Consider the following 25,976-nt stretch of genomic DNA (forward strand, 5'->3'; position numbering starts at 1 on the left):
CTGTTGACATGAACCTCAGTTTTCAAACTTGCGAGCCAGAGCAGTGATCCCAAGAGACTTTGAACTATAAAGTGCACAGATTCCCTTCCCTTCCCCTCAGGATGCCCCAGGCTGGAACTGAGTGTGCCAGGTTGCCACACTGGTCTGCTTTACCCCACAGGAGCACTAGGTCTTCAGCAGCAGGCAGTTGGGTGAGAGTGGCCATAGCCATGGGTGGCAGTGGTGGGCTTGGGGCATGAGCTAGGGACAGAGCCCTGAGCTCCAGACCCAGCCCTAGCTGCTACATTGGTGATATTTGGATATCTTAAGGATTTGAGCTTATTGACTGCTTAGTTTAATGATGAGGTAATAGATAAGCAGGGACCCCCTCCCCGAAAGGGACCATACAAGTTTGACCAAGTCCTGGAGGCATTGCTAAAGCTGGTCCTTGGGTCTGGATTGGCAGGTAAAAGTTCACGCAGGAGACTGAAGGGGAAGCATGGCCTGTCATGTGGCTGCCCTAAGCCCTGGAGCTAAGTGCTCCCTTCAGCTTACATTCAGCCACCCTCCCCCTCCCATGGGAGTCTGTCCCTAGGCCCCAGCCTCGACAACCTTCTATTTATAATCCCACCCTTTGACCACTTTCAACCCCACCCCACCCATCTTTTTTTACCCAGCTCCCTCCAGGAGGCCATATTTGATTCCTTCCAAGTCAGGCTGGGGCCTAAATCCCTCATTCAGCACCAAGAAGCCCACTGAGAGCAGCTCAAAGAAGCACCCGAAAACTACTGGTATAACCCCATTGTCCTGTAGGCAAGGTGCCGCCCAAAGGTGACCTTCTCCTGAAGTGGGGGTTTTCCGTAGCTGCCTGGGGGAGCTGTCAGGGAACACGCATGACATGTTACCACAGTGTCTAGCACAGCAGTGCATTGAAGAAGCCTTTGAAAGGACCAAGCAGATGCCATAACAGGCTGTTCAGTCTTCTCTCAGAGATCAGGCCTCAATTTCAGTTTCCTGAGACTTAAGCAAGCAGATTCTGGGAGGGCCATGAACAAAAGACATAGTCCTTGCAGTAGCTCCCTTTCTGCACATACTCTGACTGCTCAAGGTTCAGCCAATTGTTTACTGTCTGGGACCCCTCACCAACTTAGAGCTACATGCACGGGTCCATGTGAACATGTGAGGCCAGCCAGCCTCCATGGCAGCTCATGGACAGAGCCTGGGCCACTGAGTCAGCCCCCACAGTCAGTATGTGCTAGGCCAGCCAGGCCCCATGCAGCTCAAGGACAAAGCCTGGGACTTGTCCAGGCCTGCCCCAAAATGATAACTGTAGCCCCCAACCAGTAAATTCAAAGGTTACATACCCTCACCCAATCATATGATGCTAAGGCTTGTACCACCCTTTAAAAACTCCTCACCCTGAGAGCTCAGGGCCATCCTCCTCCACCTGCTGTGTTGAGTGTTGAACACAGACCAAGCCTGGGTTTGCTTGTTATCAACAAACCCCTTTGTGTTTTGCATCGGACATCAGCTCTGTGGTGGTCTTGTTCGTGGGGTCTCTCGACGCGGCCACAACACCTTGTTGCCTTTATTAAATTCTCACCCACTGCCCCTCAGGCAGCCATTGACTTCAGCCTGGTGGGAGGTTGAAGAACGCAAAAGCTCAGATCCTTCAGGGCTGGATCTCTAAAAGGGAGGCCTCCAAAGTGAGGGTGTCGGCCCCTCATTCTCTGGACTAGGGGCACTCAAACCTACCAGATGGGACAGTGATGAAGGGAGCCCTCAATGAGAGTCTCCAGCCTAGGTACCCACTGTGGCCTTCACTAAGACACGGGTCTGACGGACAGACAGGGTCCTCACGTGTTCATGGTGGTCTGCTCTGACCTTGACTTTTGTCTGCAGTCAAAATAATCAGAAGGGACCAAAAGAGGGTAGGACCAGAGGGGAGTGTAGGCAATGGCCGTGAGTCCCCATGCCTTCCCCCATGGGCCTTTTCTCATGGGACCTCGCTGTTTTTTTTTTTATTTTCCTTGTGGCCAAGTTTTGTCCAATGGCAACTGCTGTGGGATGGTCTGTATGTCAAGTGTGTTGCTGATTGGTCAATAAATAAATCACTGATTAGCTAATGGCCAGGCAGGAAGTATAGGCGGGACAAGGAGGAGAATAAAGCTGGGAAGTGGAAGGCTGAGTGAGAGACACTGCCAGCCACCACGATGACAAACAGCATGTGAAGATGCCGGTAAACCACGAGCCACGTGGCAAGGTATAGATTAATAGAAATGGATTAATTTAAGCTGTAAGAAAAGTTAGCAAGAAGCCTGCCACGGCCATACAGTTTGTAAGCAATATAAGTCTCTGTGTTTACTTGGTCGGGTCTGAGCGGCTGTGGGACTGGCGGGTGAGAGAGATTTGTCCTGACTGTGGGCCAGGCAGGAAAACTCTAGCTACAGGCAACTAAGTATATCAGACACTAAGACCTCCTTCAGTATCCTCCTCTATCCATTAAAATAATTCAAGTGATGCTCATTAAATAAAACGAATTATAATGGCCAGATGTAGCTAGAGTTTTCCTGCCTGGCCCACAATCAGGACAAATCTCTCTCACCTGCCAGTCCCACAGCCGCTCAAACCCGACCAAGTAAACACAGAGACTTACATTGGTTACAAACTGTATGGCAGTGGCAGGCTTCTTGTTAACTGTTCTTACAGCTTAAATTAATCCATTTCTATAAATTTATACCTTGCCACATGGCTCGTGGCTTACTGGCATCTTCACATGCTATTTGTCATTGTGGCGGCTGGCAGTGTCTCTCTGACTCAGCCTTCCACTTCCCAGCTTTATTCTCCTTCTTGTCCCGCCTACACTTCCTGCCTAGCCAATGGCCAATCAGTGTTTTATTTATTGACTAATTAGCAACACATTTGCCATACAGAACATCCCACAGCAGCCAGATATGTGTGGAAGTTTTCTTTCATTGATCTTTGTGTATACAATCATGCCAGTAAAACATATATGTGTATACACATACACATATACATATATACACCTATATATACGCACACATACACACCTATATATACACATACACACGCCTATATAAATATACACACATATACACATATACATACACACACACACCCATACGTACACACACCAGCTGGATGTGTGGTGGCACATGCCTGTAATCTCAGCACTTAGAAGATGGAGGCAGGAGCATCTGTTCGTTTTTTTTTTTTTTTTTTTTTTCGAGACAGGATTTCTCTGTGTAGCTTTGCACCTTTCCTGGAACTTGCTGTGGAGACCAGGCTGGCCTCGAACTCACAGAGATCCACCTGGCTCTGCCTCCCAAGTGCTGGGATTAAAGGTGTGCACCACCACTGCCCGGCTTGTTTGTTTGTTTGGTTTTTGGCAGGAGCATCTGGAGCTCAAGGTCGGCCTCAGCTTCACAGGGAGTTTGAGGTCAGTCTGAAATGCATGGACTCTGTCTGGAAATAAACAAATACATACATGCATACATACATACTAATTATATGATAGGAAAAATATCATGGATTAATGTATTTTTTAATTAAAGTTGTGTGTCTTAAATTAAGAGGAAATACCTACATATAGTTGGACTTTGTCATTATTGGTTATGGTGTTTGGGACAAACTCTAATGTAGCCTAGGCTAGCTTGTAACTCCTGCCTCAACCTCCCAAATCCTGACATTACAGGGGTGTGCCACCACTCCTGGCTTACCATAGCAGGTTTAGTATTCAATACATCATTACATTTTCTCAATTTGCTCTTTAGATTTAAAGTCAGCAATTGTTATACCAGGTGTGGTGGCACACACCTGTCATCCCAGCACACACCTATCACCCCAGCACATACCTGTAACCCCAGCACACACCTGTCACCCCAGCACATGCCTGTAACCCCAGCATACACCTGTCACCCTGGCACACACCTGTCAGTCACCCCAGCACACACCTGTCACCCTGGCACACACCTGTCAGTCACCCCAGCACACACCTGTCAGTCACCCTAGCACACACCTGTCACCTCGCACACACCTGTCACCCCAGCACATACCTGTCACCCCAGCACATACCTGTAATCCCAGCACATACCTGTCAGTCACCCCAGCACACACCTGTCAGTCACCCCAGCACACACCTGTCACCCTGGCACACACCTGTCAGTCACCCCAGCACACACCTGTCAGTCACCCTAGCACACACCTGTCACCCCGCACACACCTGTCACCCCAGCACATACCTGTAATCCCAGCACATACCTGTCAGTCATCCCAGCACACACCTGTCACCACAGCACACACCTGTCACCCCAGCACACACCTGTCACCCCAGCACACACCTGTCACCCCGGCACACACCTGTCAGTCACCCCAGCACACACCTGTCAGTCACCCCGACACACACCTGTCACCCCAGCACATACCTGTAACCCCAGCACACACCTGTCACCCCGGCACACAGGAGACTGAGAAAATCCAAGATCAACCTGAGCTGCACAGGACTATCTCAGAAACAAGTAAGAGTTTAAAGAGAAGAAGCAGCTCAAGCTTGGAGATATAAATAAACTAGTGAAATATTCGGGTGTGAAGTAAATTGTATTTAATGATACAGTTTGCAGGGCTGGAGAGATGGCTCAGGGGTTATGAGTATGTACTGCTCTCCCAGGGGACCTGAGTTCAGTTCCCAGCACTCACATTCCACAGCTCAGAACTGCCTGTAACTCCAGCTCCAGATCCAATGCCCTCTTCTGGATTCCAAGGGCACCTGCACTCATATACACATACCCACACGCAGACATGTGTATATACAAGAAATTAAAAATTAATAAAATAAATATTTTAAAAATACAGTTTTCAGCCAGGTGGCAGTGGTGCACGCCTTTAATCCCAGCACTGGGGAGGCAGAGGCAGGCGAATCTCTGTGAGTTTGAGGCCAGCCTGGTCTACAGAGTGAGTTCCAGGACAGCAAAGACTGTCATAGCAAAACCCTGTCTCTAAACCTCCCCCCAAAAGATACAGTTTTCACATACTATTTTAAACTTAAATATTAATTAAAATGCTAGTCTTCATATAGAACAACAGAATTAAAAGGAAATTGAATTCCATCTCCTCCACTTTATGAGTACTGCTTTATCATCATTTATAATAACTATTGTTTGTCTAGTTTGAAACAGGGTTTCATGTAGCCCAGGCTAGCCTTGAACTTGCTAGGTAACCAAAGATGACCTTGAACTTCAGCTCCTCCTAACTACTCCTACCCAGAGCTGAGATTACAGGCATATACCACCACACCCAGTTCATGTGGTGCCAGGGATTGAACCCAGGGCCTTGTGCATGCTGGACAAGCACCCTCTCAACTGAGCTACATCCCCAGCCAAATGAAATGTTTAAACCCAAGCGTGCACAGTTTAGTCCTTACTCTTGAAGTAAATGCAAACAGCAGAAGCAGCCGTTGTATCACTGGGGATTTTCTAACTGAACAGCAGTACTTATGAGCAATAAAAAACTCACTAACTTGAAGCTCACAGGGTTTACTAACGTTAAGCAGTATTTGCAGTAATTACTTAGAGCAACACAAGCTGTATTTAGGGAGGAGAATCTTTCTGATTGTTGAAAGCATTTAAGAGTGGCAATTGCAGGGTGATCACAAGTCGTCTGACCCGTTACCCGTGCAATGACTAAGTTCCTAGACCCTCTTATTTTCTGTCCAAGGGTCAACAGCTTGCTCTGCTCTGTCATTAGTGACAAGACGGGAGACTTTCTTGTCCCTCCACAATGCACCTCTACACATATTTTGGGTCCCTGGAGAAAGAGAGAAAGGGATCACTGGGCTTTGAGCACCTGGGAGGGGAAGGGGCCATTCACAGGTTGTCCTAGAGGTACATAGTCCTAGAGAAGGGTCACTCTGAGGAGTCTGCACATTTTGTCTCTAGAGCAGCTGGAACCCCTGGATGTTTCCACACCTCCTCAGGCTTGCAGCATCTCTCTACTCCCCACTATCGTACTTCCCCACCACCCACCACACCCCAGCCTTAACGGATGTGCCCTACACACACACACACACACACACACACACCTCTAGGTCCTATGCACTCCCTTTTGCCAGAATAATTCTACTATTTTCCTCCAGGAAAACTTCCAATGGCCATTCCTGCTCACCCCCAAATACACCCCAGAGGCCTCTCATTGATCTACGGGGCACCACACAATGATGTTTCTCATGTCACATATTGAGCTTTGCTGAAGGAATAATGTCACCACATCCATCTTCTAGATGGGTGGGAGAGGAGATCCCACACACGTTCTTTATGGTGTGTTTGCAGCACCCAACACAGGGCTGGGCCGGGTCTCAGAAGTGAACAACATTCTCACCTAACCCCCTAACTACACCTAAACACATTCCCTCTCTGAGCTAGCTGGAATTTCTCAAATTCTCTTCGTTCTCCAGGGCCCAGTTAGGTCACAGATCCGGGTGGAGGGCAGGAGTGTGAGCCACCAGAGGAAAAGAGAAGGTAAACAGACCACTAAGCATTGAGGCTACATGCTGAGACTATCAGGAGAGAGATCCTGCAGGTTGGGTGTTCGGGAAGCCTGGTTCTCTTTGAGACTGGTGGTGAGCTCTTCCCTCAGCAAGCGGGGAGCCCCAAACCTGCTTCTGGGTGTGAATAAGTTTCCTTCCAGGCCTGCCTGAGTCACAGGCTGGGGAGTCTCACGGGCTAGCTCTTCTTTCTCTGAAAGGGGAATGGCCGAAACAAAAAGTTGAGGCCAACCCACTCAGGACCTATCAGGAGGATCACACTTGGGGCAGGGATGAGACTCAAGGCTGCATTCCTTGCCCAGCACTGAGGGGAAAGAGGGGGGAAGAGGAGAAAGGAGGGGGAGGAGGAGGCAGAGGAAAAGGGGACTACTCTTGGAGATGACAAGGCTTCTTGGAGTGCTCGGGAAGTGGAGCTCCGACCAGCCAGCCCCTCAGCTGCTTGCCTGTGTTCCCTCCTTGTCTCCCCCGCACCCTCCCTCTCAGGCTGTGGGAATAACAGACCATGAGGGAGTTGGTCCACTAGCTGAAGTCAGCATCCAGTCTCTCCAGGTGTCACCTTCTGACCCCCAGCAGCGCCTAAACAAAGAGGCGCACAGGGAGGAGGGTCGTACAATCTGGCTCCGGCCTCACCTGCAGGGTTAACCTCTGCTTTCTAAACACTGGCTTTCAGCGTCTAGCAAATTCTACCCTCTTCCAGTCTGGAATCACGAGCTGTGAGGGTTCTTCTTCTCAGCCTGGCTGACTCCCGCTGAGCGTCCAGTGGGACGCTGATCCATCCACAGGGAAACCTTGGTCATGTCCCGTCCCTCTCACCCCACATCATTTTTCCCCACCCCACCCTGCTACCGGCCATGACTCAGCAGGCTTAGGCCGTCTCCTCCTTAATCTCACAGCGCCTTTCCAAACTTCATTATGCGCTAACGAATTGATTATGCTCCTCCCGTTCCCTGTAGGTCTGTGAGAGGCCACACAGAAGAGGTTGCCAGCTCACAGCAGCCTCCTTTGTAAGCATGCCTGGCAGGCCTGAATAGCATTTACGGAACTGAGGTGTTTGCTGTGACCTTGCCTGCCATGGCTGTTGGGTTGGGAGATGATGGATTTGTGCCTGTACACGTCAGAACCCAGTACCTTTGGTAAGGGCCATTATTCGTCCTGGACCAGACTAGCTGTGGGTCAGTGGATGCTGTGGCAGAGCAGGCACTTGCCCGATCAACATCCAGGCCTAGACCGTGAGGACAGCTTCCTTCTCAGGTACCTTAAGCTCCAGCACTGGAGAACCTTCCCTCCCAGCCTCCCTGGGCAGTCTGAAACCTCAAACTTCCGCAACCAATTTCACAAGAACCGTCTACCCGCCATGGTGGAACTGCTGGCCACAGGCCTGATTGGATCTCTTTATCTCCTCTGCTCCAACTGTCCTGTTTAAGACAGAGGACACATCAGGGCCGGGGCTTGGCAGATCCACCCTTGCCCCCAGGGGTTCTTTGGAAAGGGGATTGTTTATTCCAGTAGATGTGCTTGGAAAAGGGGGTTCACACTGTGCTGGAGGCCAGGAGTTTGTGTGTGTTGTGTGTGGTGTGTGTGTGCGTGTGTGTGAGTGTGTGTGTGGCTGTGTGTGTGCATACCATGTGCTCCTAAGAGAGGCAGCTCTGAGTTTTCTGCCTTTACTTAGCAACTCCTGAAAAATGCAACTTGGAGCTCTGGAGAACTGGTTTGAAAGTCCAACACCGCTACCCCACTCCACCATACCCCTACCCCATCTGTGTGGCTTTGAGCAAGAACTTGACCTCTCGGAACTGCTAGTCAAGTCAGTAAGAGGTGGAAGGCTCAGTAGCAACTCTGCAGCTGGCCTGGAGACTTTCCCTGCACCGCCTCCTGGATGTAAGGATCCTGTGGGCTGGCTGCTCAGCTTGTGGGGATAGAAGGCCCTGGAATAGGGGTTGGCAGGAACCTGGGAGGGAAGGCCGCATCCTTCCTCTAACTCCCCTGGGCTCACACATTTCTCTTAATAAAGAACTAGCATAGAGCTCAGTTGATAAAATGCTTGCTGCTCAAACAGGAGGACCCAAGTTTGATCCCTAGAACCCACAGAAGAAACCAGAGGGCTGGACAGGCAGGTCCTCAGTTAAGAACATTTGCAGCTCTTACAGAAAGCCAAAATCAGGTACCTGCACCCGCAATGGGCGGCTCACAACCACTGGTAATTCCAGTTCCAGGAACTCTGGTGCCCTCTTCTGACCACTGTGGGTCCCAACACACCATGGTGCAGGAGCTTAATTTTTTTTTTTTTTTTTAACAGTATCTCTCTCTCTACATAGCCCTGGCTGTCCCAGAACTCACTATGTAGATCAAGCTGGCCTTGAACTCACAGAGATCCACCTACCTTTGCCTCACAAGAGCTGGGATTAAAGGCGTGCCTCACCATGCCTGACTACATATACATTTTTTTTAAAGCCAATAGAGGCAGCACATCTGTGTGGTAGAGGCAGAGCCTGGAGTAGCCCTAGGGTATGATGGCCAGTGAGCCTAGCCTAATCAGGAAGCCCCAGGCCCAGTGGGAAAGCTTGTCTCAAAACACAAGGTGGAGAAGCCTCTAGCACCCACACCAGGCAGTTCACAACCACCTGTTACTGCAACTCCAGGAAATCTTAAGCCCCCTACTGGCCTCTATAGGTACTGCACTCACGTGCACAAATGCATAAGAGATTCATAATTAAAAAAAAAAATTAAAGCAAGATTGACAGTGTCTGAGGGAAAATATCCAGGGTTGACCTCTAGCCTCCACACACATTGCAGCCACACACACATATGCACACACATATGTGCAGGTACATACACACGGCTTACACAGTTCCTCCATAAGAAAAGGCCCACAGTGATGCATTTTTGCATCTTAGCATCTCAAAACACCTAAAATCATGACTGTCTGGTGACTTTAGTGATTCAGATGCTGGATGAAATAATCTCTTGCCTGGGGCCCCTGGAAGAGTCAGAGTGGAAAAGCAGTTTAATCAGGAGAGGATGTGGGGATTGCAATCCAGCCTGTATTTTCTCTCAGACAGTATACTCTGGTCTTGAGTTAGATCAGGCCCAGGGATACCTTTGTCTCATTCTCATAAAGGCTTTTTGTTTGTTTGTTTGTTTGTTTTGTTTTTTTTTTTGAGACAGGGTTTCTCTGTGTAACAGCCCTAACTGTCCTGGAACTCACTTTATAGACCAGGCTGGCCTCGAACTCACAGAGGAATTAAAGGCATATGCCGCCATACCTCGCATCCCATGAAGGCTTCAAACATGTCCCACCACCACCACCACATTGAGTGATAGAATCAAATTTTAAAAGATATTCAGCCTCTACTTCCGGTGATAAAAGCCACAAGAGTACACACAGCCGATAGGTGAGACAAACCCACACCATCTGTGGCATTTTATGAGCCTGTTAGCAAGAGGAGACCACACACGGTGTTTAGGTGGAAGCCCCACCTCTCTCTCTCTCTCTCTCTCTCTCTCTCTCTCTCTCTCTCTCTCTCTCTCCCCCCAGACCCTGCCCCTAAGAATGCCCACCAAGAGTCAGGCCCTCTCCAGGGTTGCTCAAGACCACGCCTACAGGCTACTTAAGACCTGGTCGCTGCTGTACCTGCTGTGTGCAATCACGCTCTCTCCCCTGCCTTCCAGAGAGCTAGCTACCTGGAGTTGCTTTGCTCTGCTCAGATTAGACCTGGATTTATTAATTTGGCCTGAACTGACTTGTTTCATCAGCCGCATTACTCACTACTGGGGGATTGAAACTTTTCACATGGCACATTGGTTATTTTTCTCATCGCTGGGGGAAGCTGTTTATCAGAAATAAGACAGGAGAAGGAAGGCTTTTTCTTATGGTTCATGGTTTAAGGAAGTCGTAGCCCATCATGGTTAACTAAGAAGGCATGGTGGTGAGGGTTGAGACAGCTGGCCATACTCATCTGCAGTCAGGAAGCAGAGAGAGAAGGAGGGAGAGGGAGGAATGAAGGAGAGAGGGAGGGAGGGAGAGAGAGAGAGAGAGAGAGAGAGAGAGAGAGAGAGAGAGAGAGAGAGAGGAATACTGGTCTACTCTGCCCTTTCTATTCAGTTTGGGAAACCAGTACATGGGATGGTGCCACTTACATTAGATCAACATTAGTATCCATCTTCTCTCCTCAGTTAAACATCTCCAGAAACACTCACAGACATGCCCAGAAGTGTGTCTCCTTTGTGATCCCAAATCCAGTCAAGCCAACAAAGAACATGAAGCATCACACAAGGCAGCCGGGCCCACGGAATTCTGATGAGATGTTAGGTCCTGTGAAAGACAAGGAACGCTTCTGCCCTTTTGACTGAGTGTTGGCAGTTCTGACTCTCAGCTGGGCATCCCAGAGCCTGCAATGCCTAGTGAGGAAGGTGATCTCTGCAGCCACCTCCCAGAATGACCCCCATCCCACACCTGACCTCCCTCCAGCTCTCCTGTAATGGGACCTCAGGATAGAGAGCTGTCCTGGGAGAGTAATATAGGAATACCTTCAGACATCAAGGCTGAGGATGAGCTAACAGGATGCTGAGAGGGTGGAATGGTGTCTAACCTAGCACATAAAGTCACCCCACAACCTTCCAGAGATAAACTGAAGGCTGAAAGTCCCAGCTACATGTCAAACCATACCATCTCAGGGGAATCTTGAGTGAGGCATGATCCAGAGAAGCGATCACGTTGCCCTGTGGGATTCATATCCCCTTTAATGTGTTCAATTAAATATAGAAATAAATCCAAATAGGTCCAGGGGTTTGAACCCAGGGCTTTGCACTTGATAGACAAGCATTCTACCACTGAATTTTATTTTATTTTTTTATTTTGAAGTAGGTACTTGATAAGCCTAGGCTAGCCTTGAACTCACTCTGTAGTCCAGGAAGGCTTTGGATGTGCACTCCTCCTGCCTCAGATTTTGGGATAAGGCATATGCCATCAGGCCCAGTAATTCTTGATGGGTTAGAGGATTCTTTGTTCATTTTAAATGTCCAAGTACCGTCACATGATATGTTACATGACATCAGTGTCCAGATTTGTGGTTGGGTTTACACTACAGCTGGTCTCAAATAATCCTAACTTTCAAAACAATGTTACATATACTAGTATTTTTGGTGCCTTTTGAAGGAAGCATTGTTTGAATAGAGGCCCCAGTGGGGAGGAGTCATAGGGAAACTGAGTCTGAACCCTGGTTACATGGCAGAATGGTCCGGGCTGCATTCATTCAGTAGAGACCCATCACTGGCTGCGAGGGACTGGGGTTTTTCTATTTGCATTCTATGTGCATATTTATTTACTTTTGTGATTGTAGGAAAAAGAAGAATAAGAAAATCGCACTATTCTTGTGCTATGGTTTGAAGAGACACCATGCGACCTGCTTAGCAAGTAACCACCTCCCATGGAGAATAAACCTGAAAAAGGCTGTGTTTTCCCAGATTGCTCCTATCTACGACTCATCAGCGCCCTCCTCTTGCTGGGAGGCCCCCTCAGCAACATCTCAGTCCAATTCTATCGCTTCCCATCGCTTTTGTGTATGGCAATCGATGGCTTTAATTGGGTGTATACTGCGTTGTGTATTTAAAATGCTCTTTCGCCGGGCGGTGGTGGCGCACGCCTTTAATCCCAGCACTTGGGAGGCAGAGCCAGGCGGATCTCTGTGAGTTCGAGGCCAGCCTGGTCTACAGAGTGAGATCCAGGAAAGGCGCAAAGCTACACAAAGAAACCCTGTCTCGAAAAACCAAAAAAAAAAAAAAAAATAATAATAATAATAATAATAATAATAATAATAATAATAAAATAAAATGCTCTTTCACAGTTACCCTAAGTCCTTGTACCCTGCCTCAGGGAAGTCTGGGGTCCAGGTGTCTCAGGGTAGAGTGTGGGGAGGGGTACCCTGCCTCAGGGAAGTCTGGGGTCCAGGTGTCTCGGGGTAGAGTGTGGGGAGGAGTCTGCTCTCTGACTCTGCTGCCTCTGTCTTTGCAACATCTGCTTGCTTTTGTTGTTATAGAACGGGCAGAAAAAGGAAAACATTCCTTCCGGCTGAATTGCCCTCACAAAGCAGCCACCTCTGGTCTTCAGAGCTTCTTTGTAGGTGGAAGCTGTAGGGCAGGTCCAAGGATCCATGGCTCCATCTCCTGGTTCTCAGAAGGACTGGCCTAGAGGGTCCCTCTTAAGTCCTGTGCCTTGGGAGACGGAGATCCGGATCAACTCGCTTCTCCCTCTCAGCCCTCACCTCAGCAGTCAGACATCCCCAGCCTTGCACCAAATCGGCCAGAGGGCTCCAAGCCCCTCTTCCACTGCTCATCCTCCCTTCCCACAATGCTCCTGGTTTTCACCATCCAATTCTGATTCTCTTCTGACTTTCTCAGTTCTCTTAGTGTCATGCATTACACATACACTGTAGTAGACCACACACACACACACACAAACACACTCACTCATACACATACTCATACACACACACACACACACACACACACACACACACACACACACACAGTGACCAAATAGTTGAAAAACACTATTTCACGAAGGAGGCACTGAGAAAGGCCTTGGAGATTTCAGTGTATAGTCCTTGGCTCTGCTCATTCTGGCCCATGATGAGGCAGCTCATCGTGGCAGTGAGACTGTGTGGTGGGAGAGGGTCTTTTTGCCTCCTGGCTGCCAGGAGACAGGAAGTGAGGACAGGGCTGCACATCAGAAGAACTGTCAAAGGCACACACATCCCCAGGGACCTTCTTCCTACACCCAGGCCCACCCTCTTAAAGTTGTCAGAATCTCCCAAATAGTGCCACCAAGCCTTGAACACTTGAGAGGTGCGTGTTCATAATCAGCCTTGCACCATGCCCAGCTGGTGAAACCCATAATAAACAGGGTCATGTTTGGTAAGAGTCTGGCTACTTCCCGCTGTTCCCCCAATCATACCTATTTCTAGAGGCAACGATTTCTAGCCAATTGTGATCAGAAGAGCCATTAATTTGAACAATAATTAATCTTTTCTGTCATTCTCTTTTACAGATTTGCACTTGGGGCTTGATGCAGTATTTTGATCCATAGGATACACTGTGTAATATTTTGTTGACTCTTGCTTCATTGATCTTTCTGGCTCTTCTTCCTCTTCCTTCCCATTTCCTTCATTGATTGCTCTAAGTTCCATCTTTACAGACATCTAGGGCTATTCCTTTTTCAGTTCACTGGTGCAAGGCCACCTTCACTGTGTCCATCCTTTTTGTGTCTGCTTTATATCACAGAGGAATTCCTGGCCACTTCAGTGCATGATTCAACTGACAGAAGAAAAATGCCAAGGGTGATAATAACAGTATTTCTTCCCAGGTCCTGTACCCTTCACAGTATCCTCTGTACACACTTTAGATCTTGACAGATCTGTGACAATATGGAGAGAGTTGGTTTAAGCCTGTTTGGTGAAGAAGCCATGACATGAAGAGAACTGAGCTAGGACATCCACGGTCACCAGTTTGGTATGAAAGATCAGAGTCCCTAATAAAGGACTAAGAGTGCAAATCATGTATGCCCCATCCCCCCACGCTCTGGTCTCAGAGCAAAAGAAATGCTTAGAAGAGGGTTGATACACAGAAACATTCTTCGAGGGGACATGCCATCATCACAAAAGAGAAGTATCCATCAATCAGAGCAGGGACAAAGAGCTATGGCTGCTCAGGGACAAGCAAAACATTTCTTGTCACTGTGGGAGTGTTAGAATTCTTGATCACAAACTTTAACCACAAAGAGAACGCTTCCCTTTTTCCTAAAACACTAAGTTGGGTCCCTGGGACTGAAGCAACTTAAGGGAGAAGAGGATTTTTTATTGGCTCACAGGTTCAGGAAATAGAGTCCATCCTTGTGGAGAAGCCGTGGTGGGTGAAGAAGCTTGGTCCGTGCTGGCAGGAGGGTGAGGTGGCGGGAACCGGAGGTAGCTGGTCACAGTGTATTGGTGCATCAAGAGTCAGCGAGCTTGGAAGTGGGGCTAGACTATAGTCCTCAAGGCCTACGCCAATAACCCATGCCTGATAGCGAGGTCCTGGATCCCAAAGGCTTTACAACCTCCCAAAACAGTTACCAACCGGGGTCCAAATATCCAAATAGATGAACTGATCTAAAACAGTTCAGACTCAAACCATAACCGTTATTAAACTTCAGAGCAGAACACAGAGATACTGTGCGAACATGCCTAAGCTATAAATAGAGAGGATGTACGCTTTCAAAAAGGACAGGCCACGAGAAAGGACCTTGATAGTCACTCTTTCTTACAAACCAGCACGTGCATCCCTAATCTCTTCAATGCTGCCTGCATCTCCTGGTTCCTGAGGGTGTAGATCATGGGGTTGAGCATGGGAGTCATGACTGTGTGGGCTGATGGACACAGCCTTGTCCATGGGGAAGGGGGTGAAGGGCCGGGCATACAGGTAAATGCTTGGAATGAAGATCATAGACACCACAATGATGTGGGTGGTGCAGGTAGAAGCCACTTTCCTCCTGGCCTCTCCTGAGTGCGACCTCAGCATCACCAGGATGACCAAGTAGGAGATGAGAAGGAGAAAGAACCAGATGACACCCAGCATCCCACTGTTGGAGATCATGAGGAACTCCAGGAGAGAGATGTCCATGCAGGCGAGTCTCAGCATTTGGGGGACATCACAGTAGAAGTTATCCAGGACATTGGGGCCACAGAAGGGCAGTGGCAGCATCAGTGACAGCTGAACAATGGAATGGACGAAGCCCCCTACCCATGCTGTCACCACCAGCCCCTCGCACAGCCTGGACACCCGCTGTCAACCTCACGTCACCCACTCCTGCTGTCCCCGCCAAGTCTCTCACACTTAGACTGATTCTCATCAAGTCTACGTCACTTATTCACTCTCACATATTGGCAGACATTTGCAAAGTCCTTCCAGCAGTTGACATGTGTGCTGGAGAGCAAACCCTTTCCCTCACCTTTTCTTCGGCCCAGCATGACACTTCATGGCTTCCATCTTCTTGGAGGTCCTTTGCTGAGGCTTCAGTTTTCCAGTCCTTGGCCATCCCTCAAGTGTGCTATCTGTGTGGGACCCTAGAGGCACCGGGAATATCCCAGGGGAAACCTGTTGGACAGGGCTCAGGAGGCAGAGCTGGGCTCATTACTACTGAGGCCTGAGCAGCAATATGGGACTCGTTAAAAAAAAAAGTTTCTGTATGTCTAAAAGCACATTCTCTCTGAGAGATCTTCCCTGGGGACCCAAAACACCAAAAACATGGATAATTTTAGAGATTTGTGTGAGGTAATATTTGCTGACCAAGTTCTGAAAGAAAGAGTCTTCAGCAGAAACACACTCTGGGAATTGAGAAGAATATGTCTCTTAGATAGTAATTCTTAACCTTGAGAGAATTGCCTCCATGCTCTGAATTTTCTTATTTGTAAAACTGTTTAATTTTTTAAATTGAATTATATATTTTTATCATTTATGTTAATGTGTGAGTGCATGCACACATGTTTGTGTACACACACACACTATTGTATGCATACACACAGAGATCGAGGACAACTTCCAGGACTCAGCCTTCTTATATTACGTGGGTTGTCAGGGATTTCGGCAATTGTCTTTACCTGATAAACCATCTTACAGGCCCTAAATGATTTACTATAATAATAATAATAATAATAATAATAATAATAATAATAATAATATACCCACTGTCAGTTTTATAACAAGGAATGCTTGTTAAAGTGTGAGGGGGTCACCCAGAAATATTGGGACAATCTGGCTTATTGGAGGTAAGAAGGACTCTCCTTCCCTTTTCATTTGTGATAACACAAGTTCAGAGATTTCTGATGTAAAGTCATCCTGTTCAAATCTCACTCCCTGTTGCAACTTGCTAAGCGTTTTGCTAGTCTTTTCATGGATGTCTGCATCTCCTGGTTCCTGAGGGTGTAGATCATAGGGTTGAGCATGGGGGTCATGACTGTGTGGCTGATGGACACAGCCTTGTCCATGGGGAAGGGGGTGAAGGGCCGGGCATACAGGTAAATGCTTGGAATGAAGATCATAGACACCACGATGATGTGGGTGGTGCAGGTAGAAGCCACTTTCCTCCTGGCCTCTCCCGAGTGCGACCTCAGCATCACCAGGATGACCAAGTAGGAGATGAGAAGGAGAAAGAACCAGATGACATCCAGCATCCCACTGTTGGAGATCATGAGGAACTCCAGGAGGGAGGTGTCCGTGCAGGCGAGTCTCAGCACTTGGGGGACATCACAGTAGAAGTTATCCAGGACATTGGGGCCACAGAAAGGCAGTGGGAGCATCAGCGACAGCTGGACAATGGAATGGACAAAGCCCCCTACCCATGCTGTCACCACCAATCCCATACAGAGCTGAGTATTCATGATGGTGACATAGTGGAGGGGCCGGGAGATGGCCACAAGGCGATCATAAGCCATCACTGAGAGGAAGAAGACCATGGCCCCTCCCAGAAAGTGGAAGAAGAAGACCTGGGCCATGCAGCCTCGGTAGGAGATGGTTTTCCTCTCAGAGAGGAAGTCCATCAGCATCTTGGGGGCAGTGACTGAGGAGAAGCAGAGGTCTATGACAGCGAGATTGCGGAGCAGGAAGTACATAGGTGTGTGGAGCCTGGAATCTGAGGTCACTGTGACTATGATGAGGAGGTTTCCCACCACAGTCGTGCTGTAGACAAACAAGAACACCAGAAACAAGAAGAGCTGAAGTTCATGAGTCTGTGAGAGTCCCAGGAAGATGAACTCTGACACCCAAGTGAGGTTCCCTGGTTCCATAGTGTCCTGTGCACACACTTACAGGAAATGGCTGACGGATACAAATGCATGAAGTGACTCCTTGCACTTTGAGTATGCAGGGGTTCAGAGTGAGTTGTTCAAGCCTGTAAGATGCACATCCTCATGTGACAACCCTGATACCACCTGCTGACTTGTCTCTGAAGAGTCTGTAAGTGGGTTTTGGTACACACATTCAGGAGATGGTGTTTTCATTTTGCATTTGCTTGCTTGGTTTCTTGAGACAGGGTGTCACTATGTGTCTCAGACTGTCATCAAACTCAAGATCCTCCAGTCTCAACCTCTCCAACACTCAGCTGACTGTTGTGAGGTACCACGCCAAGCTCACGAACTGCCTTAAAGTCAGACAGTCGAGTCAGCAGCCCCTGTCCAAATCTGCACAGCAGTGGGGAGACAGTGAGACTCTCTCGAGTCAGTTTCAGGTTTTATTTTCCTTGAGATTGCACCGAAAGTGGGTGACTTGTCTTATTTGGATCCCGATCGGCATATCAGTAAAGTGGGAACAACAGCAATGAAAGAGTTTCTTTTCCTCATTTTCTGTGGAATAAACAGAGATTCACACGTGAAGTCCCTGTAACCATGCCTGGAGCAGCATGCAGTACTCACTGTGGAGTGGCCCAGTCCCTCCAGACTCCCCTACACCGGTGTCTTGATGCATTTATCACACCCAGTGTGGACAGACCCTTCATGGTGCTAGGGCTTCGTCCTCAACTCAGTCACATGGCCCTGGGAACAAAGGTTTTGCTCACAAATAAATGTTCCCAGCACTGCCCAGGACCTGACAATAGAAAGTGTTTAACACGGAGCTGTTTCTGGGGGGCAGGGTGAACTAATAGTCATAGGATATGCAGTTTCTTGTTGTCTTAGGGTAACTGCTGTGATGGAACACAGTGACCAAAAGCAACTTGGGGAGGAAAGGGTTTATTTCACTCACAGCTCCATAGAACAGTTCATCATCAAAAGCAGCCAGGGCAGGAACTCAAGCAGGGCAGGAACCGAGGCAGGAGCTGATGCAGAGACCACGGAGAGGGGCTACTTACTGTGTGCTCCCCATGGCTTGCTCAGTCTGTTTTCTTAGAGAATCCAGGACCACCAGCCCAGGGATGGCACCACACGCAATGATCTGGACCCTTCTCCATCACTCACTAATTAAGAAAATGTCCTGCAGCCAGCTCTTACGGAGGCATTCTCTCAAGTGAGGTTCCCTCCTGTCAGATGACACTAGCTTGTGTCAAGTTGACATAAAACTAGCCAGCACACTTGTCAAGTAATTACTGGACATAGTTGGAACCTGAGGCTATCTGGCTACTTCGTCTCAGAGGCCTCTTAATTGGCAAGGTTCCACAGGACATATATGCAGGCAAGAGTGAGCTGGGGTTGAGGGGTTCATGAAAGAGAGGCACAGATGGTGGCCCCTGCTGGAATCGGGCTCCGAGAGCTCTTCTGGAAGCACATTGAACTTAGCAGACAGGAAATCTTAGGCTAAAGGAAAGAGGAAGTTACCGAATAAAAGAAATGGTAATAGATGAAGTGAAGGGAGACGGTAAGAAAGAAGTGAGGTACTAGAGTAGGTGAAGGAAGAAAATAGAATTGTTAGGGTTGAAGAGAGACCAGGAGGGGAAAGTCGAGAGGGACAGACATAGTGACCAAGTGAGGGTAAGGGGTCTCCCCAACTTCCTGCCCTATCTCACGCTCCCCCATTCTTTCTCCTCTGGCTTGTTGGGACCTATGAGCTGCTGGATTCCATTATCCCTCTCCTCATTCTTCACGTTCCTGTCTTCTTCCGCTACTGTCTCCATTCACACAGCAGCCTGGGAGACCTTTCTGAGTGGGGGTGTGGTCAGGCTCCTTCCTTGTCATAATACTGAAACATCTAGTGCTCACAGCTTCAAACTCCAACTCTTAGAAGCTGCATACATTTCTGCACATAGAAACTGCAAAGAATAAAAGTCTGCTCGTGCGAGTGCAACTCCCCCTCAGCATTCCATGTGAGGCTATAGAGGTCACCACCATATACCACACCTTTGTAATTAGTGTCCCTGTCACCCAAGAACCAACAGCCATCTAAGGAATTCGTAGCTTCTACATATACCATCTATTCAACTAAATGTGTATCTTCGGTAAGAACTCCTGTTTCCTTAAATAACTTTTGTTAGGAATCCAACCTAGAAACCCAGGTGCACCTTCTCTCTGGCTCCTTGCCCTGCATCCCCCACAAGAACTAATTCTTCATCTACCCAGCCTCCAATCATACTTTATAAGCATCCCTGGGACAACACTGATCATTTTTCCTGTTACCTCGTGAACTGGATTGAAAATCCAGTAACAGCACCCATGACAGCAACTCTGATTTAGAAGATGCTCAGACATCTTCCAGCTTCACGTAATTGTTTTAAGTGACCTGCTCTGTAGACTATGTGGAGATTGTGCGATGGTTTTGCCCATGTTTCTGTCTTTTGCTTTCAGCATCCTCCCTCCCAAGAGCAGGGTCAAGTCTAAGCTGAGCTGTTCCAAGTGTAACCTGGAACATCTGTTTTTAACATCACACCGGTGCGCCATGCCTGCTCTCTCCCCTCACACTTCAGGCTCACTCTAGGCAAGCCTGTGCTACTCATTTATTCTTACCTACTGGTGAGTGTTTGCAAGGCTCTTCTAACAGCTGACCTGTGTGCAGGAAAGCAAACTCCTTTCTCTCACCTTATTTCAGTCCAGCATGGGACTTCATGGCTTACATCTTTTTGGAGGTCCTTTGCTGAGGCTTCAGCTTTCCAGTCCTTGGCCATCCCTCATGTGGGCTACATGTGTGGGACCCTAGAGGCACAGGGAATATCCCAGGGGGAACCTACTGGACAGGGCTCAGGAGGCAGAGCCGGGCTCATTACTACTGGGGCCTGTGCAGCAATGGGACTTGTTAAAAAGTTTCTGTATGTCTCAAAACATGTGTTCTTTAAGAGGTCATCCTTGGCGGCTCTACATACCAAGAATATTGAGAATTTTAGAGAGTCTCTTGATGTAGGGTTTGCAGTCTGAGATTCAAAAAGACAAGGTCTTCAATGGAGGCTGGAGAGACGGCTCAGTGGTTAAGACTGTGTACTGCTCTTTTTTTTCCTTTTTTTTTTTTTTTTTTTTTGTTGTTGTTGTTGTTTTTTCGAGACAGGGTTTCTTTGTGTAGCTTTGCGCCTTTCCTGCTCTGTAGACCAGGCTGGCCTTGAACTCACAAAGATCCGCCTGCCTCTGCCTCCCGAGTGCTGGGACTAAAGGCGTGCGCCACCACCGCCTGGCTTGTGTACTGCTCTTAAAGGGGACCCGGGTTCAGTTCCTAACGCCCATATCAGGTAGCTCACAACCACCTGTAACTCCAGCTCCAGAGAATTTGCTACCTCTTGTTCCTGTGGGCACCTTACTCACGCACACTTGCACAGGCACACACACACACACACACACACACACACTTTAAATTTTTTAAACTATGTGATGTCTATGACAGAGTTCCCTCCAGACTCGGGCCAAAGAAAGCAGAATTCTACCTTTTAGTGAGAAGAAGATGAGTCGATATTTGAGGAGGCTCATTGAGTCAAAGAAGCTGACCTGGTCAGCTGAGAAAAATACCACATGCCACAAGCCCTCATGCTGACTTGTAAGACACTTTTCTTGCTCTTCTTCCTGCTTTCTTCTGCTGCTACCTTCCTAAAACATCATTCCAATCTTGTTTCACAAGTTGATATTACAGTTTTTAAGTTCCCATCCTATGCCTCTGTCAGAGTGGCATTAATATTCTACTGTATTACACCGTGGTTCGGCAAGATCCTCGTCTTGGTGCATTCAATCTGCTACAATGGGGTAGCATGGACTGAGTGACTTGTAAGCAACAGCCGTAAATGGAAGAAAACAACCAGACAGCTATACAGCTCCCTCCAAGGCTCAGAGAACAGCAAGAGGGGGAAGAAAGAATGTAAGAGCTGGAAGAAGAGGTGGCCTGTCAGGTAGCTACTTCCGATTGAATCAGTTCCGGCAGAAGACTGAAAAAACTGAGGAATTCACAAGGCTCCTCCCAGGGTTATACATACTAAGGACACTGTTCCTGGGGAAGAGAAGACTCTGCTGGAAGCTGGATAGGAACCTACTTGGATTCAGTTTTCACGAGACGTCCCCCATCCCTGGGTGAGTCTACCAGTTCTGCGGTCACCCATGTCTCTGTGAGAAATCCTAATGAAGCCATTGTTCACCAAGTTAGACTCTGATGCAACTGTTCCTTTGCTCTATCTTGGTGCTCTGTCTGAACTGAATAGAGATTTGTACACATCTTGTCACATCACATCCCTTATCTCCCAAGCCACCAGGTTTTGATTAGATTTCAACATGTGAATTTGGAGAGAAAACAAAAATTTAATCAGTAACAGTTCCTATGAGGAGAAATTGGGAAAATTTATAGTGGAAAATCTTTAATATTTTTTTACAGCTTCAAGTCCAATTTTCAAAGTAAAAAGTTCAATTAAAAACATTTTTTAAGGTTGGGTGTGATGGTGCATGCCTTTAATCCCAGCACTTGGAAGATAGAAGTAGGAAGGTCTCTGTGAGTTCAAGGCCAGCCTAGTCTACATAGCAAGTTCCAGGATAGCAAGGGCTACATAGAAAGACCCAATCTTAAAACACACACACACACACACACACACACACACACACACACACACACACACACTCAGGAGGGGGGTGAGGCTGGAAGAGTTTAAATTGTATTCTCCTCCTTGAATTGCCACTAGTTTCCTGAAGTTTCTGCTCCCGTTTCTCGTTTTTGTTTGTTTTGTGGTGCTTTAGTGTCTGTCTTTTATGGTGGGAGACTCCTTCATCCCCTGATGATCTGTGCTTAAATATCCCTATTTGAACTCAAACCACTCACAAGCTCACCAGATGCTGGGTGTGATCAGGGCTTGGAGAGGTGTCCCTGGTCCTCTCAGCCTCCCATGCTGTGTGTTGGCTTCACCGGGCATTTGAGTTGGTGATCCATGTTCATGGTAGTGTTTTCTTCTCATGGTCAGGACTTCTTAGTCAAGACAATTGTGTCTCTTCCTGTTGTCTTAGTCACCACATGCAGACACTGTTGTTTGACCTGGAAGGAAGGTTAGCCGTTCCCCTTTCCTTTTCTGTACAGACTGAGGTGACCACAGTGTTGGCCAACTGGGTCCTATGAGAATTCTACTGAGGTAGTTCTAGGGAATTGTCTCCCCAACATACACACACACACACACACACACACACACACACACACACACACACACGCACACATGCACACAAACACACACAGGCACAAAGAAAAAATCATTTTCATGCTTTTCCCTTTAATTTTGTCTTGCTAAATGGCTCAGCTGTGAAGATGTGACATCCGGAGCTCTGGCAGCCACATTCAGCATGAGAGGGGAGGTAAGGCATCACCAAGAAGACAACATGGAACCATAACATTTTTGATCTGCTGAATTAACCAACTCGAAAGTGCTTGTCCTCGGGTCTTCTATCTGAGACAGCAGATCCTCCTTACCTGAGATGCTGTCATTAGCTTAGTCAGCTGCTGGCCAACAAAGGCATCTCATTGATACAGAGTTCAGAGGAGACGGCCAGTGTTTTCTGGACAATTCACGACCCCCCACACCCCAGCGCACAAGTGTCACACTGTAAGCACCACACCTTGAGAGGGGGGATTGTCATGCTAGAGTGAAGACAGAAAGAAGATCTGTCCAAGGAGGTGGAGTCAGGAGGTTGTGGTCCTCCAGACCACAGACTCTGCTCCTGGAGAAGAGGCAATCCAGAGGATGTGAACAGTATCACAAGACATTAAAAGACTTCAATGTGAGCGAGGTGGTGGTGGTGCATACCCTTAATCCCAGCACTCTGGAGACAGAGGCAGGTGGATCTCTGTGAGTTTGAGGCCAGCCTGGTCTACAGAGTGAGTTCCAAGACAGCCAGGGCTACACAGAGAAACCCTGTCTCGAAAAAAAAACAAATAAACAAACAAACAAAACAACAACAACAAAAACACCTTAATGTGAAGGGGGAATCTGGTTGAGATGTCACAGATCACACCAATCCATGGCCCTCCTCTCTAGTCTAAATTTTGACTGTGAATACGGATAAGTGTGTGAGGAAGAAACAGGGAGGAAGAGATAGAGACAGGACCCACTCAGGGCTTCCATCATGGTGCAGAGACACCAGGAGCAGCCTATGACTTCCCTGTCTTGGTTGGGATGGTGCTGGAGGAAAGCGGGGGAAGCTCCTGCATTGGGCTTTTAATGCTGCATCAATTTACAAAATGATGTACCTCGTTGGGGAGACACAGAGACTAAACCCAGAGAAAGCCAGAGAGGGGAGGGCTAGGGTGCAGGGGAATGGAGAAGCAACGACAGTGCACATGGAGGTCTGCAGAGAAATGTTCTGCACCCTTGGCCCCCCAGGAGCGCTCACTCCAAGGTGGGGATCCATATGCTGTGGCACTGAAGCTAGACTCAGTGGAACCACATCCTGCCACCACTTTCTTTGACTTTGAGCAAGTCACTGTGTTCTGGTTGTTCTTGTTCGTAAAATTATTATAAAGAATGGTAACATGTCATGTTTCTGAGGACAAATGAGATACAGGTGTGAGAGTCCCTAACACAGTTCCTAATACAGGAGTGAGCTGTCGAGGGCTATTAGTGTGATCCAACTTGAGCTTTGTGAGGGCTTTCCTTAGCGTCTACCAGGGATCATGTAAGTTCAAGGAGATTCGCCATTTAAAGTCATCCTGTTTAACATTCACTCCCGGTGGTAAATTGTTAGGTTCTTCGCTAATTTCTTCATGGCTGTCTGCATCTCCTGGTTCCTGAGGGTGTAGATCATGGGGTTGAGCATGGGGGTCAAGACTGTGTAGCTGATGGACACAGCCTTGTCCAAGGGAAAAGGAGTGAATGGCCGAGAATAGATATAGATGCAGGGAATGAAGATCATAGACACCACGATGATGTGGGTGGTGCAGGTGGAAGCCGCCTTCCTCCTGGCCTGGCCTGAGTGTGACCTCAGCATCACCAGGATGACAGTGTAAGAGATGAGGAGGAGGAGGAACCAGATGAGGACCAGCATCCCACTGTTGGAGATCATGAGGAACTCCAGGAGGGAGGTGTCCGTGCAGGCGAGTCTCAGCACTTGGGGGACATCACAGAAGAAATTATCCAGGACATTGGGGCCACAGAAGGGCAGTGGGAGCATCAGCAACAGCTGGACAATGGAATGGACAAAGCCTCCTACCCAGGCAGCCACCACCAGCCCCACACACAGCCTGGTGTTCATGATGGAGACATAGTGGAGGGGCCGGGAGATGGCTATGTAGCGGTCATAGGCCATCACAGAGAGGAAGAAGACAGTCCCACCTCCCAAAAAGTGGAAGAAGAAGATCTGGGCCATGCAGCCTCGGTAGGAGATGGTCTTGGTCTCATAAAAAAAGTCAACCAGCATCTTTGGGCAGGTGACTGAGGAGAAGCAGAGGTCTATGACAGCAAGATTGCGGAGCAGGAAGTACATAGGTGTGTGGAGCCTGGAATCTGAGGTCACTGTGACTATGATGAGGAGGTTTCCCACCACAGTCGTGCTGTAGACAAACAAGAATACCAGAAACAAGAAGAGCTGAAGCTCTCGACTCTGTGAGAACCCTGCCAGGATGAATTCTGACACCCATGTGAGGTTGTTCTGGTCCATAGTGTCTTCTCCATGCATATAGAGGAAACAGATGAAAGACATGGATACCTGAATATTTCCCTGCCCCTTTCAGCAACCCAGTGGCTCAGGTCCCTAGGAAGGGCATCCTCACGTGAAGACCATGACATCACTTGCCACCTTGGCTCTGTTGAGTTGAGTGGCTGCTGCAATACACATTCATAGATACTGCTTTTGTTTTATCTGTCTGTTTGAGACAGGGTGTCACTATGTAGCCTAGGCAGGCCTCAAACTCAAGATCCTCTGCCTCAGAATCCTGAGTCCTCATAAGATCTCTTAAAGCCACCCGGAAGAACCTGTGACCTTCCTTCCCATGACTGACAGAGTGACAAGACGACATTCAGAATGAGACACCCTGGAGCAAACTTTAGGTCTTTATTTCCCTTAAGATCCGACCAAGAATAATGGACTTACTTGGCTAAGATCTCAGCTTCTCTGTGTATAGAGTATGAAGAAAAAGGTTTTCTCAGCTAGGTGTGTCGTGCAAGTCTACAGTCCTAGCATTCAAGAGGCAGACGTGGGAGGATCAGGAGTTCTTGGTCATTCTTATCTACATAGGGTATAAGAGACCGGCCTGAGCTACATGTCACCCAGTCTTTAAGTGTGTGGGGGCCTTTCTTTACTGGCTTTTCTGTGGGACTGGAGAGGATGCCACCTTTGAAGTTCTTGTGTTTGCACTAACGAGCAGGGCTTGCCGGCTCTGGGTATCCCAATCTGCTCTCCTCCTACCTCATTCTAGGCTTTACATTTTGTGCAGGTTTTCAGCATGTAACACAACAGAATGGCAACAGTTCTTTCACAGTCTATTGTTTTTCCCCCAAAACTCAATCACAAGGGTCTGGGGACACAGGTCTAAATTTCACGGTTAATTT

General features: G+C 48.1%; 2 protein-coding genes and 1 pseudogene across 2 annotated transcripts; all 3 read right to left on the reverse strand.

The window, feature by feature from the left end:
• Nucleotides 1-14,820: 14,820 nt before the first annotated feature.
• On the reverse strand, nt 14,821-15,605 carry LOC131917068 (olfactory receptor 4D2-like; annotated as a pseudogene).
• Nucleotides 15,606-16,416: 811 nt separating this feature from the next.
• On the reverse strand, nt 16,417-17,352 carry LOC131916297 (olfactory receptor 4D2). Its single transcript, XM_059269607.1, has one exon. It carries the CDS (start codon nt 17,350-17,352, stop codon nt 16,417-16,419), a length of 936 nt encoding a protein of 311 aa, XP_059125590.1.
• Nucleotides 17,353-24,150: 6,798 nt separating this feature from the next.
• On the reverse strand, nt 24,151-25,086 carry LOC131916298 (olfactory receptor 4D1-like). The gene has a single exon (XM_059269608.1). The coding sequence runs from the start codon at nt 25,084-25,086 to the stop codon at nt 24,151-24,153; it is 936 nt and encodes a 311-aa protein (XP_059125591.1).
• Between the last annotated feature and the right edge of the window lie 890 nt (nt 25,087-25,976).

This window comes from Peromyscus eremicus, chromosome 8a, assembly GCF_949786415.1.
Source record: "Peromyscus eremicus chromosome 8a, PerEre_H2_v1, whole genome shotgun sequence".
Lineage (NCBI taxonomy): Eukaryota > Metazoa > Chordata > Mammalia > Rodentia > Cricetidae > Peromyscus > Peromyscus eremicus.

Excerpts from the sequence above, each read along its gene's own strand:
- LOC131916297 (XM_059269607.1), bottom strand. The coding sequence starts at position 17,352 with ATGGAACCAGGGAACCTCACTTGGGTGTCAGAGTTCATCTTCCTGGGA.
- LOC131916298 (XM_059269608.1), bottom strand. The coding sequence starts at position 25,086 with ATGGACCAGAACAACCTCACATGGGTGTCAGAATTCATCCTGGCAGGG.